Source organism: Dreissena polymorpha, chromosome 7, assembly GCF_020536995.1.
Source record: "Dreissena polymorpha isolate Duluth1 chromosome 7, UMN_Dpol_1.0, whole genome shotgun sequence".
In the NCBI taxonomy this organism is placed as follows: domain Eukaryota; kingdom Metazoa; phylum Mollusca; class Bivalvia; order Myida; family Dreissenidae; genus Dreissena; species Dreissena polymorpha.
In genome coordinates, this window is record NC_068361.1 from 49,361,441 (window position 1) to 49,380,858 (window position 19,418).

Here is a 19,418-nt window from a genome sequence, read left to right on the forward strand (position 1 = left end):
TTCTTTAAAATGGAACATGCCTTTTAGAAAATAGAAAATGTCCTTTAGAAAACAGAACATGTCTTATACACAAAGGTACATGTCTTGTAGAAAATGGGACATGTCTGTTAGAAAATGGATCACATCTCTTTATAAACAATCTATGTCTTGTACAAAATGAAAAATGTCTCCAATAAACCAGAACATGTCTTGTATAAAATGGAACATGCCTAATAGACCAAGGAATAAGTCTCATGTACAATGTAATAGGACATTTTGAACTTATCATGTCTTATAATTGTATAACCAGTTATATAATTAGACATTAACTATGTTCAATCAACATGATAAATTATACACAGTAAATAACTAATATAAGAACCTATTTAAAGAGTAAAACTTAAAAAAAAATGTTTAAAGACAATACAAAAATACTTTCTGGTTAATGTTCTTACCCTTTTTACTACTTGAACCCTTTACCGGTAAAATATCACTTTGTGTGATCTGATAAACAATTGGCAGCTATTTATCATATGTTAGTTAATCCGCCATTTTTGTGATGTGATAAAACAAACACTAGTCCTCTGTATATCATAAGCTATATTAAAAAACACTAGTCCTGTGTATATCATAAGCTATATTAACAAACACTAGTCCTGTGTATATCATAAGCTATATTAACAAACACTAGTCCTGTGTATATCATAAGCTATATTAACAAACACTAGTCCTGTGTATATCATAAGCTATATTAACAAACACTAGTCCTGTGTATATCATAAGCTATATTAACAAACACTAGTCCTGTGTATATCATAAGCTATATTAACAAACACTAGTCCTGTGTATATCATAAGCTATATTAACAAACACTAGTCCTGTGTATATCATAAGCTATATTAACAAACACTAGTCCTGTGTATGTCATAAGCTATATTAACAAACACTAGTCCTGTGTATATCATAAGCTATATTAACAAACACTAGTCCTGTGTATATCATAAGCTATATTAACAAACACTAGTCCTGTGTATATCATACGCTATATTAACAAACACTAGTCCTGTGTATATCATAAGCTATATTAACAAACACTAGTCCTGTGTATATCATAAGCTATATTAACAAACACTAGTCCTGTGTATATCATAAGCTATATTAACAAACAACAGTCCTGTGTATATCATAAGCTATATTAACAATCACTAGTCCTGTGTATATCATAATCTATATTAACAAACACTAGTCCTGTGTATATTATAAGCTATATTAACAAACACTAGTCCAGTGTATATCATAAACTATATTAACAAACACTAGTCCTGTGTATATCATAAGCAATATTAACATGCTAGTCCTCTGTATATCATAAGCTATATTAACATGCTAGTCCTCTGTATATCATAAGCTATATTAACATGCTAGTCCTCTGTATATCATAAGCTATATTAACATGCTAGTCCTCTGTATATCATAAGCTATATTAACAAACACTAGTCCTGTGTATATCATAAGCTATATTAACAAACACTAGTCCTGTGTATATCATAAGCTATATTAACAAACACTAGTCCTGTGTATATCATACGCTATATTAACATGCTAGTCCTCTGTATATCATACGCTATATTAACAAACACTAGTCCTCTGTATATCATAATCTATATTAACAAACACTAGTCCTGTGTATATCATAAGCTATGTTAACAAACACTAGTCCTGTGTATATCATAAGCTATATTAACATGCTAGTCCTCTGTATATCATACGTTATATTAACATGCTAGTCCTGTGTATATCATAAGCTATATTAACATGCTAGTCCTCTGTATATCATAAGCTATATTAACATGCTAGTCCTCTGTATATCATAAGCTATATTAACATGCTAGTCCTCTGTATATCATAAGCTATATTAACATGCTAGTCCTCTGTATATCATAAGCTATATTAACATGCTAGTCCTCTGTATATCATAAGCTATATTAACATGCTAGTCCTCTGTATATCATAAGATATATTAACATTCTGAGGGAAATCTAAATATGTATCAGCCTTGCCTTAGGAAAAAAGGGCTTCATTCATAGGCATAAAGTATTGTCTCAGATTAGCTTGTGCATTCCACACAGGCTTATCAGGATGAACACTTTCCCTTTAATGGCATTTTTGTTTAAAGGAAGTCTCTTCTAATGAAAAATTCAGTTAAGGCAGAAAGTATTGTCCCTGATTAGCCTGTGCTAAACTGTGATGACACTGCACGCACATGAATTAAGCCGTATTTTCCAAAGCAAGGCTCATTTCTAGTGATCACCTGCATTTGCTTACCCCATTTCCCAGTTTTCATTGCCCCGCCGGGCTGTACAGTGCGCAGGAAGACACACTGTCGACAGAACCAGGGGTCATCTGGATCCATAGTCTTGGACCCATCAATCATGGGACTGTGGCATTGCTGGTGGTATCCTGAACACAGAGCCAACTCAATAACCTTTTCCTCTCGGAAACAAAGTAAACAAGAGATTGCCAAGCAATATGATCCCCTACCGGCGAAACTCCATCATTGTCAGTATTTTATTTATTTATTTTTTATTTGTTGCCATAGCAACCAGAATTCTTGATGCAGGAACAAAATGAAATGACGTGCATAATCTCCATATTGCCATCTATCCATGTTTCAAGTTTTATTAAAAAATATGAAGTTTCAAGAACTTTTAAAGTTATCACAGGATCCAGAAAAGTGTGACGGACAGACTGACAGACAGCAAACCATAAGTCCCCTCCGGTTTCAGCGTTAGGGGACAAAAAGCAAAGTACACACATATGGATAAACACACCTGTATTACACTCATATTTGACATTTTCGTGTTACCTTGACTTTTCACTAGGTATACAGGTTACATTCCAGGGGTAGAAACTAACTTTAAAGGGCTGGTTGCCTACACGAGCAAAACATGTATCTTTAGTACTTTGTAATAAGGAAAATAAGTTGCCTCAAAACAAGTACATGTCATAATTATTTAAATCTTACTTTTAAAAAAATCCTACAACAATATAACATCCGTCACATTACATAATACATAATGCCCTTTTATGGGCCTGACTTTTCATTCTTTATAAAAAAGAAACTCTGTTGGGAATATGGTACCACCCCTTCTAAAAAGCTAGTGCCCTGTCTGAATACACTGCAACTCCAATATATCGCGGTTGAAGGGATCCAAAGATCGCGACCGTGATATATCCGGTGCGCGATATAAATTGTCAAGTTATTCATCATGTATATGTATGCATTAGCATAGTTTGGCAATCTCAAAACACACTATTTACTTACTATATTGATTTGTGTGTTACATCCATATGTTATTCATTGGTATAACACAAATCATTATTCCATGTAAGTATTTTGAAATGCATATAATTAAATTTGTAATCAGAAACACCATTGTCAAATGTTATTGTTCAAGAAAGCATGCACAAATTAGACCCATTTACAAAAGTTTGACAAACTCAGGGACATGATTCACCTCTGAATTAAAAGCAAATAATTTACACTGCATCTTAAGCGCAAAGATTGCCGAGATAGGTCAGTATTGACTTGTGACAATTACAGTTATAATTGTATACACTTTCATGTGTTTACTGGTGCGTTTCGGCAGTTCAAAGCAAACCCAAAATGACCTGTGATGTTTGACAAGTTGGATTATTGTTTATCGCAGTACACAGGTGCTAGAGTGGTGTACAATGAGAGCAAACAATCTGGTTAAAACTGGATTATGAATGTTGGATTAAACAGAAATTAAGTGGGTGAAAAAAGGGTAAAATACAACTTTGACACGGATTTTATCTCATCAAATTCTCAGATTTTAAAGCATGTTATTTAGAGATTATGCTCATCAGATTTTTGGGAGCCATAGCCGATTCGCGATATATTGGACAACGCGATATAACGGACCATGATATATTGGAGTTGCAGTGTACCCACTAAAATTTTCAATATATCGTCGCTGTCGTTCTTAAACCTTGAAGCTCCAAAATTTTCAAAATATTTTTTCGTCTTTTCCAAATATATGAAGTCTGGCGCGTGTTTTGTGCTATATCTCGTAGCTCTACGCCAATCAGAGCCCTTAAAAAAGTCACGTGACGTGACGAAATGTTGTAGAATGATTGTTGGCTTTTTTCCCCGCGAAAAAGTCGTAGCGACGCCATTTCACCTAAAGGTACGTCGTTTTGTTTGGACAAATTTGACAAAAACCTTTTTATAATTTTTTTTATTTGAAACTACGAGGTTTCCTATAAAAAAAAATGAGACGTTTTTTTCTTTCTCCTGAAAAGTAGGCATTTTGTAGCTACGAGGTTTGAGAACGACAGCGACGATATAAAACATATATTCACAGAAGAATATGTTGTTAACCTACCCTGCAGGCAATACTCACAGACTATCCTGTTAACTTACCCTGCAGGTAATATTCAAACAAGAGGGCCAAGATGGCCCTAGTTTGCTCACCTGAGAGGATTTGGTTTATTCAATCTTTACCAAATGTCAAACTTGACCTAGATATTGTCCAGACAAACATCCTGGTCAAGTTTCATCATTATTTCATCTGCGAGTCATGATCAATGTACCTATAAAGTTTCATGATCCTAGGCGTAAGCATTCTTGAGTTATCATCCGGAAACCATTTTTCTAAGTTGAGTCACCTTTTTTGGCACTGTGACCTTGACCTTTGACCTAGTGACCTGAAAATCGATAGGGGTCATCCGCTAGTAATGATCATTGTACCTATGTAGTTTCATGATCCTAGGCATAAGCTTTCTTGAGTTATCATCCGGAAACCATTTTACTATTTCGGGTCACTGTGACCTTGACCTTTGACCTAGTGACCTGAAAATCAATAGGGGTCATCTGCGAGTCATGATCAATGTCCCTATAAAGTTTCATGATCCTAGGCCTAAGCGCTCTTGAGTTATCATCCGGAAACCATTTTATTATTTCGGGTCACCGTGATCTTGACCTTTGACCTAGTGACCAGAAAATCAATAGGGGTCATCTGCAAGTCATGATCAATGTACCTATGAAGTTTCATGATCCTAGGCATAAGCGTTCTTGAGTTATCCAGAAACCATTTTACTATTTAGGGTCACCGTGACCTTGACCATTGACCTAGTGACCTCAAAATCAATAGAGGTCATCTGCAAGTCATGATCAATGTACCTATGAAGTTTCATGATCCTAGGCGTAAGCGATCTTGAGTTATCATCTGGAAACCATTTTACTATTTCGGGTCATCGTGACCTTGATCTTTGACCTAGTGACCTGAAAATCAATAGGGGTCATCTGCGAGTCATGATCAATGTACCTATGAAGTTTCATTACCTTAGGCATAAGCATTCTTGAGTTATCATCCAGAAACCATTTTACTATTTCGGATCACCGTGACCTTGACCTTTGACCTAGTGACCTGAAAATCAATAGGGGTCATCTGCGAGTCATGATCAATGTCCCTATGAAGTTTCATGATCCAAGGCATAAGCATTCTCGAGTTATCATCCGGAAACCATTTTACTATTTAGGGTCACCGTGACCTTGACCATTGACCTAGTGACCTCAAAATCAATAGAGGTCATCTGCAAGTCATGATCAATGTACCTATGAAGTTTCATGATCCTAGGCGTAAGCGATCTTGAGTTATCATCTGGAAACCATTTTACTATTTCGGGTCATCGTGACCTTGATCTTTGACCTAGTGACCTGAAAATCAATAGGGGTCATCTGCGAGTCATGATCAATGTACCTATGAAGTTTCATTACCTTAGGCATAAGCTTTCTTGAGTTATCATCCAGAAACCATTTTACTATTTCGGATCACCGTGACCTTGACCTTTGACCTAGTGACCTGAAAATCAATAGGGGTCATCTGCGAGTCATGATCAATGTCCCTATGAAGTTTCATGATCCTAGGCATGAGCATTCTCGAGTTATCATCCGGAAACCATTTTACTATTTCGGGTCATCGTGACCTTGACCTTTGACCTAGTGACCCGAAAATCAATAGAGGTAATCTGCGAGTCATGATCAATGTACCTATGAAGTTTCATGATCCTAGGCATAAGCGTTCTTGAGTTATCATCCAGAAACCATTTTACTATTTCGGGTCACCGTGACCTTGACCTTTGACCTGGTGACCTCAAAATCGATAGAGGTCATCTGCGAGTCATGATCAATGTACCTATGAAGTTTCATGATCCCAGGCCTAAGCGTTCTTGAGTTATTATCCGGAAACCATCTGGTGGACGGACGGACATACGGACGGACCGACATGAGCAAAACAATATACCCCCTCTTCTTCGAAGGGGGGCATAAATATACACAAGACAATCTCGTTCCCTTACCCTGCAGGCAATATTCACACAAGACTATCTTGTTAACTTACCCTGCAGGCAATATTCACAGAAGACAATCTTGTTAACTTACTCTGCAGGATATATTCACAGAATACTATCTCATTAACTTACCTTGAAGGCAATATTCACAGAAGACTATCTTGTCAACTTACCCTGCAGGATATATTTACACAAGACTATCTCGTTAACTTACTGTGCACGCAATATTCACATAAGACTATCTTGTTAACTTACCCTGCAGGCAATATTCACAGAAGACTATCTTGTTAACTTACTCTGTAGGCAATATTCACAGAAGACTATTTTGTTAACTTACCCTGCAGGCAGATTTCACAGAAGACAATCTTTTCAACTTACCCTGTAGGCAATATTCACAGAAGACTACCTTGTTGATTTACCTTGCAGCGAATATTCACATACCATCTTGTTAACTTACCCTGCAGGCAATATTCACTTGCAGGCAGTATTCACAGAAGACTATCTCGTTAACTTACCCTGCAGGTAGTATTCACAGAAGACTATCTCGTTTACTTACCCTGCAGGCAATATTCACAGAATACTATCTCGTTAACTTACCCTGCAGGCAATATTCACAGAAGACTATCTCGTTGGGTTTCTCTGAATGTTCTCCAAGGCAGACACAGCAGATCATCTCTTCATCCTTTAGCACTGCACAATAAAAAAATATTAACCAGATTCTTGGAAAATGGGGCATAATGCATGTGTGTAGTGTTGATCCAGATGAGCCTGTGCAGTCTGCACAGGCTTATCAGGGACCACATTTTCTGATTTTATTGTTATTTTTGTTTTAAGGAAGTCTCTTCTTAAATAACATCCATTCTTGGCAGAAAGTAATCTGATTGATTAGCCTGTGCATACTGCACAGGCTAATCTGGACAACACTTGACACACATGCTTTAAACCATGTTTTCCTAGAGCACTGCTCATGTTGTCTTCAACATAATTATAATGCAATAAACTTTCTCTATATTATCTTGATTCTGTGATAACACTTATCTGTAAGTAAAAACCAAGCTGACCTGTTTATTTTCTTTCAAATCACATTTCATTCCATATCAACTTCAAATATCTGATCCAAACTGGCATTAGTGCATTAAATGCAGGGTTCGACACTAAGGCACGTCCGACAGACATTGTCTAGTAAGATCGGTGGTCGGGCTAGTAAAACTGTGGGCTAGCTTGTCCGACTGGTCGTACATACAAAATCTATACTGATTCATATAACTATAACTAACCGAAAACCTTTTTCTCTTGATGTGTAAAATAACTATTGTATCCATTATTTACATCAGAACAAAACTAGCGTATATAAATAAACGCGGAGCATTCACATGATTCATCGCTATTTATAGACGCGAAGGAGAGCTTCCCGCAGAAATAGCTTGTTTCCATTGGTTGTCATGAATATTAACCCTTTGCATGCTGGGAAATTTGTAGTCTGCTAAAATGTTGTCTGCTGAATTTTAAAAATTAGCATTTTCTTCATTTGTTTTCAAAGAATACTATCAGAATAGCAAACAGTTTGGATCCAGATGAGACGCCACGTTCTGTGGCGTCTCATCTGGATCCAAACTGTTTGCAAAGACCTTCAAAATTCAGTTCCAGCACTGAAAGAGTTAATGATTTTCTACAGTTTCATAGAACTTTACATCATGTTTTTACGACTTCTATCAAAAATCGGTATCGTCGATGTAAACATTTTGGCGACCGCGTAGCAGACGAGAGAATGTAATTTAAAGAATGGCTTTGTTCAAGGTTGGATTTTCGTCCGACAAATAAGTTAATAAAGAAGAATCCGACGGTAAAACTGACACAGATTATGATGGAAAAGGGCCTTGGAGCTGTGGTAGCATGGAGCACAGCGGTCAAGGAGGCTAGAATTTGATAACGTTTAATAAATGCCACCTGCTGTACAGACATCATTTGTTTAACTGGTGATAAACAGTGAAATTACAACAAACAATTTATGTTGTTAAATAGTTTTATATTATTTTTTACTCTGTGCATCAAATAACTTTCTTGTGTTCACTATTTATTTTCTGATGAAACCTGATTAAACAGTTACACGACACAATTCTGTTTATTTGCTATGTCATTTATGGTCTAGTAGACATCAGATTCGGGCTAGTACATTTTAAGAGGAGCTGGTCCGATGGTCTGGCTGTAAAAAAAGTTAATGTCGAACCCTGAAATGGGTCAGAGTTGTTTGAAAAAGGAATAAGATGGTGTTGTTCTTTTCCAGAATCCAGAGTCCTGAAGGTCCCTCCAGTAACCAACGACGACCAACCCATCTTTCGTGAAAAAGTTGAAGCAGCAATCAGATTGCTGATGGATGGGAAGTAGGTAGGAGTTGACAATATCCCTGGAGCAGCGCACTACTCACCAACTGCAATAGGATCTGGCAGACAGAAAAATGCTACCCTCATCATCCCCCTCTCCAAGAGGGCAACTTACAGCTGTGTGAGAACTACTGAACTATCAGCCTCATCAGCCTACCTAGCAGCATAATGCTAAAGTTTTTTCTGAACAGATTGAAGCCGCAAGCACCCAAAAAACAAGAGCTTTGTTTGTGAAACACAATACCCCCTTTTGCATTTTGAAGCCATATATTTGATCTTTGACCTTGAAGGATGACCTTGACCTTTTACCACTCAAAACGTGCAGCTCCATGAGATACACATGCATGCCAAATATCAAGTGGCTATCTTCAATATTGCAAAAGTTATGAGCAAGGTTAAAGTTTTGGGACAAACACAATGACAGAAAGGCCCAAAACAATATACCCCTGATCATTCGCTCCAGGGGCCTAAAAATTGCTGGGAAAGCAGACAGGCTTCAAAAAAGGGCGCAGTAAAACAAAGCAGGTCTTTAATCTTAGGATTCTGTGCGAGAGGTACCTACAACACCAACAGGACCTCGACCGCATTTTCATTGACTCTAAGAAGGCATTTGACAGGGTATGGCATGCAGCACTGTGGGCTACCATGAGGCTGTACAACTTCAAGGCCAACCTGACCCGAGGCATCAAACACCTCTATGACAAAGCCACCGGTATTTAACAGCAGCATTGGGAACTGTGTCAAAACCACAGTTGTTGTTTGACAAGGCTTTTTGCTTTCTCCCATCCTCTTCAACATCATCCTGGAGAGAATCATGACGCTTTGGAGCATCATAAGGGGACAGTCAAAATTGGCCGCAGAACAATCATAAACTTACCTTTTGCTTATGACATAGATGGCCTAGTCCCAAGCAAATAAGAGTTAAAACAACCCCATGAGTTAACCAGACAAAACCACCACAGCCTTCTGCATGCAGATCAGTGCAGAGAAGACCAAACTGATGATCAACTGCACCAACGGCATCAGCACTGACCCCCTGATCTGTCATGTGAAGCTAGAAATAGGCAACAGCTTCAAATCTGGGAGCAATTGTAACAGCTGCAGGATCCAAGGCTGCAATACTTGCCAGAGTGGAATTAACCACAGCAGCGCTCACAAAACTGAAGGCCATCTGGAAGGACAGAAACATGGCCCTCAACTTAAAATCAGACTGATGCAGGCCCTTATCATGTCCATATTTTTGTACGCCTGCCTTAGTCATGAACGCTAGCAGTGGACTTGGAAATGAGATGCCTACGAAGCTTCCTGGAATAAGGATAAGTGAAATGAAGTGAAATTTGTTGTTTGTTTTTCTTTATTTCTTGATAACAACATTTGAAGAACAAGAGCACCGCCTTGCGGGTGCAGACCGCTCATCTATTTTCTTTTTAAAGGTGAAGGGACTCTCAATTTCAATCACAAAGGAGGGAGGGGGGAGTGAAGAGGGGTGTATAGTGTGAGGGTGTGGACATTTTTTATATTATCTTCCAAAAATGCGGGGGAAAAATGCAAAAAAAAAAAAATCGGGAGTGGGGGGGTGGGTGGGGGGGTGTGGGGGGTGGAGGGGGGGGATTCTTGGGTGCGATGGTTGGACGGTATAAAAATAAATATTTGTGGCACGGGGGATGGTTTGGGTGGAGTCTATTGTGGTATGTCAGGTAAGAGTAGTTTTGTCAAAGTATCAATCAAATCTAATCATAAATAAAGAAATTATGGCAATTTTAGCAAAATTTAATAATTTGACCTTGAGTCAAGGTCATCCAAAGGTCAAGGTAAAATTCAACTTGCCAGGTACAGTAACCTCATGATAGCATGAAAGTATTTGAAGTTTGAAAGCAATAGCCTTGATACTTTAGAAGTAAAGTGGATCGAAACACAAAATTTAACCATAAATTCAAAGTTACTAAGTCAAAAAAGGGCCATAATTCCGTTAAAATGACAACCAGAGTTATGCAACTTGTCCTTTTACTGTACCCTTATGATAGTTTGCGAGTGTTCCAAGTATGAAAGCAATAGCTATGATACTTTAGGGGTAAAGTGGACCAAAACACAAAACTTAACCAAATTTTCAATTTTCTAAGTATAAAGGGCCCATAATTCCGTCTGAATGCCAGTCAGAGTTACATAACTTTGCCTGCACAGCCCCCTTATGATAGTTAATAAGTGTTGCAAGTATGAAAGCAATAGCTTTGATACTGTACGAATAAAGTGGACCAAAACACAAAACTTAACCAAATTTTCAATTTTCTAAGTATAAAAAGGGCACATAATTCTGTCAAAATGCCAGTCAGAGTTACATAACTTAGCCTGCACAGTCCCCTTATGATAGTTAGTAAGTAATGCAAGTATTAAAGCAATAGCTTTGATACTTAAGGAATAAAATGGACCTAAACACAAAACTTAACCAAAATTTTCAATTTTCTAAGTATAAAAAGGGCACATAATTCTGTCAAAATGCACGCCAGAGTTATCTAACTTTGCCTGCCCAGTCCCCTCATGATAGTAAGTAAGTGTACCAAGTTTGAATGCAATAGCATTGATACTTTCTGAGAAAAGTGGACCTAAACGCAAAACGTAACCGTACGCCGACGCCAAGGTGATAACAATAGCTCATAATTTTTTTTCAAAAAATAGATGAGCTAAAAATGTAGAGCAAACAAAGTATGTTGACATGCTACAGTACCTCTGTGAATGTCCTTGAAGAGCGACCAGTACTCGGACCTGTCTTCATAGCGCAGCAGGCACTTCTGGTGGTTCTCATCAATCTTTAAACACATTGGAGCATGCAGTGTTTTTTTCACCATTTCAGGAATGGGGCCCTTAGGAATGGGACAAATGTATCTGTTGTTTAACAAAGTATGGACCCAACACATTCGCGCATGAGAGCGCAATAATAATTATATTAATTTGTATTCCATTTAATATGCATTCAACTTATAAAATGCTGTAGGCATAAGCAAAATAAAAGAAACAAAAAAGCAAACATTTCAGGTCTGTTTAAAAAAACTGTTGCAAAGTAAAATAGCCCATGCAGGCGAAATAAACAAGAGCACCGCCTTGCGGGTGCAGACCGCTCATCTATTTTCTTTTTAAAGGTGAAGGGACTCTCTCATTTTCAATCACAAAGGAGGGAGGGGTGGAGTGAAGAGGGGTGCATTGTGTGGGGGTGTGGACATTTATTACATTATGTTCCAAAAATGCAAAAAAAAGGAAAAAAAAATCGGGGGTCGGGGGGGTGGTGGGGGGTAGGGGTGGTGGGGGTGGGGATTCTTGGGTGCGATGGTTGGAGGGTATTTCAAACATAAAATAATAAAAATAAATATTTGTGTTTTTTAAGTTAAAAAAAAAAATTGGGGGGGGGGGGTGAGGTGGGGGGTATAGTGTGAGGGTGTGGTGGTAATTTGTGAGATGATCTTTAAAAAAAAAAAAAAAAAAAAAAATTATGGGGGGGGGGGAATTCGGGTGGGGGGAGGGATTCTTGGGTGCGATGGTTGGACGGTATTTCAAACATAAAATAATCAAAATAAATAGTTTTGTTTTTAAACCGTTTAAAAAAAAAAAATTGGGGAGGGGGTGGGGTGTACCAAGTTTGAATGCAATAGCATTGATACTTTCTGAAAAAAGTGGACCTAAACGCAAAACTTTACCAAAATTTTCAATATTCTAAGTATAAAAAGGGCACATAATTCAGTCAAAATGCACGCCAGAGTTATCTAACTTTGCCTGCCCAGTCCCCTCATGATAGTAAGTAAGTGTACCAAGTTTGAATGCAATAGCATTGATACTTTCTGAGAAAAGTGGACCTAAACGCAAAACTTAACCGGACACCAATGCCGATGCCGACGCAGACGCCGACGCCAAGGTGATGACAATAGCTCATAATTTTTTTTCAAAAAATAGATGAGCTAAAAATACACGTGTTTCATTTTAGTAGCAGCAAATCAGGCAATCATCCGATCAATTGAGCCTCATTCAGGGAAAACTATTTAACATGTTCGTTAAGTGTCGTCCCATAAGACGTAACTGTCTCGGCATGGCATCACCATCTGGACTATCACATGATTCTGAGTCAAGTAAGGACGTGCAATCACTGGTCCTGCAAGCAAGTTGCATGTGGGAGAATTTTAAACCATTGAAAAGACCCCAATATAAACTGTCTCACTCTTCTTTTGCAAGGGTTTGAGTCTCTTTCTGGAAAAATTGGGCTTAATACATGTGCGTAAAGTGTAGTCCCTGCATAATTATGGCTAATCTTGGACAAAGCTTTCCGCAAAAACTGGATTTTTACAAAGAAGAAACTTCCTTCAAACAAAAACAGTGAAAAGCGTCATCCTTGAAGATCCTGTGAGAAATGCACAGGCTAATCTGGGACAACACTTTACATTAAGTGTCATTAAGCTTGTGCCTTAAGCCCAGTTTTCGGAGAACGAGGCCGGTGTAATGATCGCTGGTGCATCCTCGTGGCTCACTCTGCTCTACCAACCTTGAGTATGGTGCCCAGGTAGAAGCGGCCATCATGCCAGCGAGCCAGCACCTCGTTATCCTTGGCAAACAGGTAGCCCTTGCATGAGCCTGCCCTGTACTTCACTGGGTGGGACAGGCCTGGGTCCGCTACAACAGACATGGAATCTATGAGTTCTAAAAAATGGTAAATAAAAATCTATTAATTAAGGTTCAAAATTCCCTTCATGTACATTATTTCGCCAGCAGTGCCTTCCCCAGGAATTTTTTCAGGCGCCCCGGGGCCGATCGGGGGTGGGTTCGGGTGTCCCCTCCCGTCGTTGATTTTTTTTTAATTTAACGTGTCAATTCACGTTCTGTGGTGCGTTATAACTCAAAGAAAAACAGCGTCAAAAGACGTCATTTGGTGCGCTATGACTCTTCAAAAAAATCCCCCAGTCATTTAAAAATATTTGTTTTGTATATTGTTTAATTGTTTTAAAACTTTTCCGCACAGATAGTAAAATCCCGACTCGAACGATTCCCCAATACATCCGTTTCAACCCGACTCTATTACTGTATACTTACTATTTTTCACGTTTCTATTTATTACCCGATAATCCCGTTTATTCCGTTTTTATCAATCTCTTTCTGGTTAATATTTACGATAAAAGCTTTCAGTTATTTCTTTAACACAAACCTTGCCATTTTTTAAGTGACTATAGATTTGATGAAATATTGCCTCTGAATATGCGTCAATCCCCTGACCTGTTGTGTGCTAGTTAAAACGCTCAATACACGCCATTTGTATGCAAAAGACGCGACGTTGTACATGCTGCATAATTTTCGCGCTCTTTTTAATTGAGAAAAAGATTCCACACAAAATAAATTTGCACTGCTAATTTGAAGCAAAAATATTTAACGTTGGGGTAACATTTACATTCGGAAGTGTGTTTCGGATTAAAAACGCGTTAACATCGACTTACGAGGATGGGTTTCGGATTACAAATTTAATTATTCCCATTTGAGATTTCAACAAATATTAACCGTTGCGTTATAAATTCAACGATAATTTGTGTAAACACTTTACGAGTCGAATAAATGTTTTGACGGAATTATGCATGAAATTCACGTTGTCCACGAGGATCACGGCCGGTTGCCATCATCAGTCTTCTAACTATCGATTATCGGACGAAACATTTACAAGTGTGTGTAATTAATTCAACGAAAATTTGTTAAAGCGCATTACGTGTCGAATAAAAGTCAGAAAAACGAGGTGAATCAGTTCTATAAATGGACATGTTAAAATATACATGTACTCAGTGCCCCAGATAATTATTTGGGTAATAGGGTTTTCACCCATTGATTTTGAAAAATAGGGTGATTTCAATTTTTAAATAGGGTGAAATAAGTTATTAATATTTATACATCAAAATCATTGCTGCTGTTATACAGACTATGTGTAGAATGCAATTTTTTTTTCTGTCCCATCAACGTCAACAATTTCTAACCAGGCCAGGGATATGATTTTTTTTCCACTTTTGACATTTTTTTGGTTCTAATCACGGACTTTCCGTCATGTTTTTGGATGTCAACTCGCTACTTTAAACTGCTACATACACAGTTACTAACAAATTGATAACACAAATGATTCGGTTGTTTGTACTTGGTTGGAAAAAGTTTGCGATCGACATATATTTAGCTAACAATCGCGGACGTCTTTCGACCTCGCTTAGACATTTTTATTACGCACCATTTTAGAAACTGAAAGTACAGACGCTTTACAAATACATTCACGTTGTAACTATTTTAGTCAGACGCTTAATTTGCTATGAAATTAAGTCCGTATAGTGTTTGAATAACTTCGACTGCTCTGATTCTCTGTCATCCAGGCGCTTGCTAACTTTCGAATGAATAAAATCTTCGCCGCGGTACGATAATTATTCCAATGAAAAATTACCAAAATTTAGCAAAGAATTTTCGATCGAGACTTGTATCGTACGCATCAAATCTTAAGAATAAGCGTAAAAATCAAATTGATTGCGTTTTCAATACGCATTATATTGAATTTCTTTGCGTTTTTAATCATTTTAATAGGGTGAAAAACGCCGATACGCAGCTTATCTGGGGCACTGTGTACTGGAATTAAATAAATTGTTATCACATAATTGTAACCGGGAGTCATTTGCACAACTTACTCGCTATAATAATTAATTGTTTACCACTCGCAATTAATTTCTCGTATTAATTATGAGTCATAGGTAACACTTGTTTACAGTAAAAAGGTGTGATGATGATTCCCGAAACCGTCTTTAATGTTCTGTACTGTACTAATTACCGGTTTTATATTACTCAAATGGTACAACTTCTTGCTAATCAAGCTGCGATAAACTCTTACTTCATGCCAGACGTCAAACAAAAATAATGGTCCATGTTAACCCCGCCCTCATAAGCATTCGCTTAACCGATTGGACAATGAACTTCACAGTTTGACGACTGGAAAGTTACCAGATACATCCTTGTCAGCATTTAAATGACCGTGTAATGTGGCTAGAAAAATCGATACGCCCGTCATGCTATTCTCTTATCAGTGGATTATCCATTACCCCATGTGGTGTTTATGGCGATTACTTGTGAAAGTAGGTACCAAGTGCTCTTTTAAAACAGGGAATATTGATACACTGATAGGGAAACCTTGATTTTTTTGGACAATCTCCACTTTCTTTTACTGAAGAATACACTGATCGGAAAATTTCAAGCGCCCCGGGGACTCTGATTTTGAAATTTAAGCGCCCCGGCAAGGGGTGCTTAAATGGCCTGGGGAAGACCCTGGCCAGTGTTTGTACTTATGAACTTACAGTTAATGAAAATTGCAATGTACTTTCCTTGTTGCTTTCAATCTTAACTGGAGAGGTTCTTCATTTTCTATTCAAACTAAACAAGTAAACATGGTATATAAAAGACTCCTCGAAAATAGTTACACAATTAAATGTATTAACACATTTTTTAACTTATACTTATAATGATTCCACATTAGCAAACAATCATGGCACTTTTTCTAAAAGTAAAATAAAAATTTCATATTAAATTACCCTTGAGTTTCTCCGGCGTGGAAGACTCACTATTAGGAGTAATGGGCAAGTCAGTTTTTGTTGGGATCATGACGGGAGTGCTAGAACACAATGACAATTGAGACTGCGACGCCCTGCTGTCAGAACAACCCGGCGAGATGGTGGCCCTGTTCCTGAAGTACTCTTGCAGCCTCTGACCGGACGACTTTCTCAGCATTTGGACAGTTTCCTCAAGCGACATCTTCCGACATTTCCGGCTTGGGTCTGATCCGCTAGAGCGAGCATCCGGATCATGGCTGTCTCGCTTTTTTTCTTTTTTCTGAATCTTACCATTTAGCCTGAGAGCATTTTTACCGGCCCCTGCAAATTTCTTGCGCGAAGGAGACACGATGTTAACCCCTTCGAGCGAAGGAACCCGGATTTCCCCGCCTATGGTGTCAGTACAGTCTGTATGTTCCCGGGCATGTTTCTTTCTACTGATGCCCCTGGTCGGAGTACCAGGACTGCTTTTTGAGATCGGGAGACTTGACGGGCAACTTGGCGACAAGGGTTGGGTGGAGTTTGATGGTGATGGGGAGCGTTTGTTTGATGAATGACTGTGAAGCAGTGGGGGTGTACCTACAAGAACAACCGTAATTTGTTTTCAATTGTTCGTTACAACACAGTGTTATTACCAAACAATATAAGGTTTATTTCTGCAAAAACTGATTCAGACATTTCTGTCCTACTAAAATTCCCATTACATTACTTCTAAAACTACTTTAAGGACCTTTTCCCAATCATAATGACCACACTCTCCGAGAAAAGGCCCTGTTATAGATGCTTTTCCCCACTTGTTCCTTTCTCAAAACAACACGTGCACATAATTCAGGGCCCTCATTTGGCCGTTTTTGGGGCCGAATTTCGGCCCCATTCCCCCGTTAAAATAGTATACTTTTTTCCCCTAATTCAGCTAAAAATTCCCCCTCCAAACAAAAATTATTTTTTTTACTTTTATATCTATGTTGCCAGCTGGTATCGTGCTATTAACCTTTACTTTAATGTATATTTATGTAATTACATTAAAATATCGCAATTTTAAGTGTTGAATGGTTGGTGAAAAGATATTCTAAAATTCCCCTTTTCGCCCAAAACGACGCGAAATTCCCCCCTCTAAGGGCCCCGGCCCCAATCCCCTAAAGTGTAGCAAGGGCCCTGGACATTTGAATCTTACCTGATACCTGATCCACACGATAATGCTGTGCTGCCCTTGATGATCTGGATGGTGATGACTGTCCCTGAGCCAGAAGTTTTGTTCCTGAGCTGATTACACTAGGCAGGCTCTTTCGTTTCTGAGCCCCATTCATCCTGTGCTGTAAATCTTCTATCAATGATCCTTTATCAATTGAATCTAAGCTAAGCTTGTACTTTTTTACTTTGTTCTTTTTCTTTTCATGTCCAATATGTTTACGAAATTTAACTTGATCAACATTACGTAATTTGGATTTGTTGGATTTGTTCAGAGGGACATCACTGGCTTCTTTCTTTGGTAAGGGGCTTTCCAAGGTTAGTGTTCTCTTCCGCTTTCCTGACTTGTTCCCATCCTTCCGGCCACTTACAGACCTGCTGCTGGGGTTCTCAGACTCCACATTTAAAGACAGCCTCTTATGCTTCTTTCTCTCACAATAGTTAGGCCGTTGATTATTCGTCCTATTAGCACGTGGGGAACTCCGGATCGTCGCAGAGGCCGATTCTAAACTCTTCCGCCTTTCCAAATTTTCCCTTCCTTTCATCACAGAGATGGCAAATGCACTAAGCTTCCCTTTAAATGGACTTGATTCTGGACTAGTGTTTTTCAACTTGCTATCATACAGCTGCTGTATATGTACCGGTATATCTTCTGGTTGAATGATGCAAGATATTTTATTTAAGTTCTGATCTAACAGCTCGCTCCTGTGTTTGTCCATTTTGCTTTCCTTATGAGCAATTTTATCATTAACCTTAAATGTCACCTCACCGTCTTCAGAATCGCAATAGTTCTCTCCCCTGCAGTTTGGTATCATATTTTCTGAGTAATTAGAGTTAAGCTGTTTAAGTTCCATGTACTTATTCTTGGGACTTTCCGTAACACCAAATAGTTGTTTTGGGGTTCCAATAATACCATTAACAGACTTCTGTGTGTGATTTCTGATGGGTACATTCTCTTGCACACTTTTCCTGTCTTTGCTGCCCACTCGCCTCTTTTTTTTTACGAGAGGTTCACTGCTTTCTTCATCCAGGCTTTTCATTTTTCGTTTACGCATGTTTATTTTCAGTCTTAAGTCATTGGCCTGTAGGGGTTCAGACAAGCGTTTCTTTGGTTTAACTGTATGAACATCAGCCGCCATATTGGGATCTGATCTTGGAGAGGAGTGTGGAATGTTGCCATTGGTTGCATGTCGCTTGGATGGTGAACAAGACGTCGCAACCATGTCTGGTAAAGAGCATCTAGAAAATAAAAAAAGATCATATGTTTTTTAACATTAGACAGTGATTTCTATTTAAGTGGAATCCTGCTTTTTGATGCCATCATTTTGCAATTTTGAAACTTAAATCCTCCATATTATATTCCTCGCATCATTTTCATACCAATATTAAAATGAAATAATAAACAAACATGTTCTATAAATTACACAAATTGCTTTTTTTTCCATAAGTAATACACTTAAATTTATTAACAGCAAGATTTGTAAAACAATCTACAAATATTTAAAAAAAATATATATCTAGACTTCAGTATTTTGACCCCAAAAATTTAATTTGATCACTGAAATATTCTAGCAGTCATTTGACTCCTGGTTTTCAAAAGCTACATGTATTAAAATCCAAGATCCGATCTTTATTTCATAAGCGTTCAGCAATTCTCATTAAACTGAGAATTTCACTATTCCACAGTATATTGGGAAAACACTGACTAATTACTAAGCCACTTCTGTTTTGCAAGACTTAGCACCATCTCAGTTTGGTTTTTTAGTGCCTTTTGAATAAAATGAATTAAAAAACATATTACCATATTTCAAAATAATAATTTTCTGCAAATAAGAACATTAAAGCAACAATTCTAATTAATTACTTAACTAAGTTTTCTTACAACCACTTCACAATACAAGCATGA

General features: G+C 37.9%; 2 protein-coding genes across 2 annotated transcripts in view; both read right to left on the minus strand.

Moving 5' to 3' along the window:
* Positions 1 to 16,331, minus strand: part of LOC127838410 (metal-response element-binding transcription factor 2-like) — a 33,894-nt gene extending 17,563 nt beyond the window's left edge. The window contains exons 1-5 of the mRNA XM_052366141.1: positions 16,307 to 16,331; positions 13,258 to 13,385; positions 11,458 to 11,539; positions 6,952 to 7,044; positions 2,305 to 2,439 (exon numbers count right to left, since the gene is read on the minus strand). Coding sequence (XP_052222101.1) covers positions 2,305 to 2,439; positions 6,952 to 7,027 — 211 coding nt within the window. The 5' untranslated portion in view covers positions 7,028 to 7,044; positions 11,458 to 11,539; positions 13,258 to 13,385; positions 16,307 to 16,331. The remainder of the gene's footprint in view (positions 1 to 2,304; positions 2,440 to 6,951; positions 7,045 to 11,457; positions 11,540 to 13,257; positions 13,386 to 16,306) is intronic.
* The window catches only part of LOC127839695 (uncharacterized), a 34,396-nt gene continuing 24,767 nt past the window's right edge, over positions 9,790 to 19,418 (minus strand). Inside the window, exons 3-7 of the mRNA XM_052368079.1 lie at positions 17,499 to 18,751; positions 16,307 to 16,903; positions 13,258 to 13,385; positions 11,458 to 11,539; positions 9,790 to 10,040 (exon numbers count right to left, since the gene is read on the minus strand). Coding sequence (XP_052224039.1) covers positions 9,790 to 10,040; positions 11,458 to 11,539; positions 13,258 to 13,385; positions 16,307 to 16,903; positions 17,499 to 18,751 — 2,311 coding nt within the window. The remainder of the gene's footprint in view (positions 10,041 to 11,457; positions 11,540 to 13,257; positions 13,386 to 16,306; positions 16,904 to 17,498; positions 18,752 to 19,418) is intronic.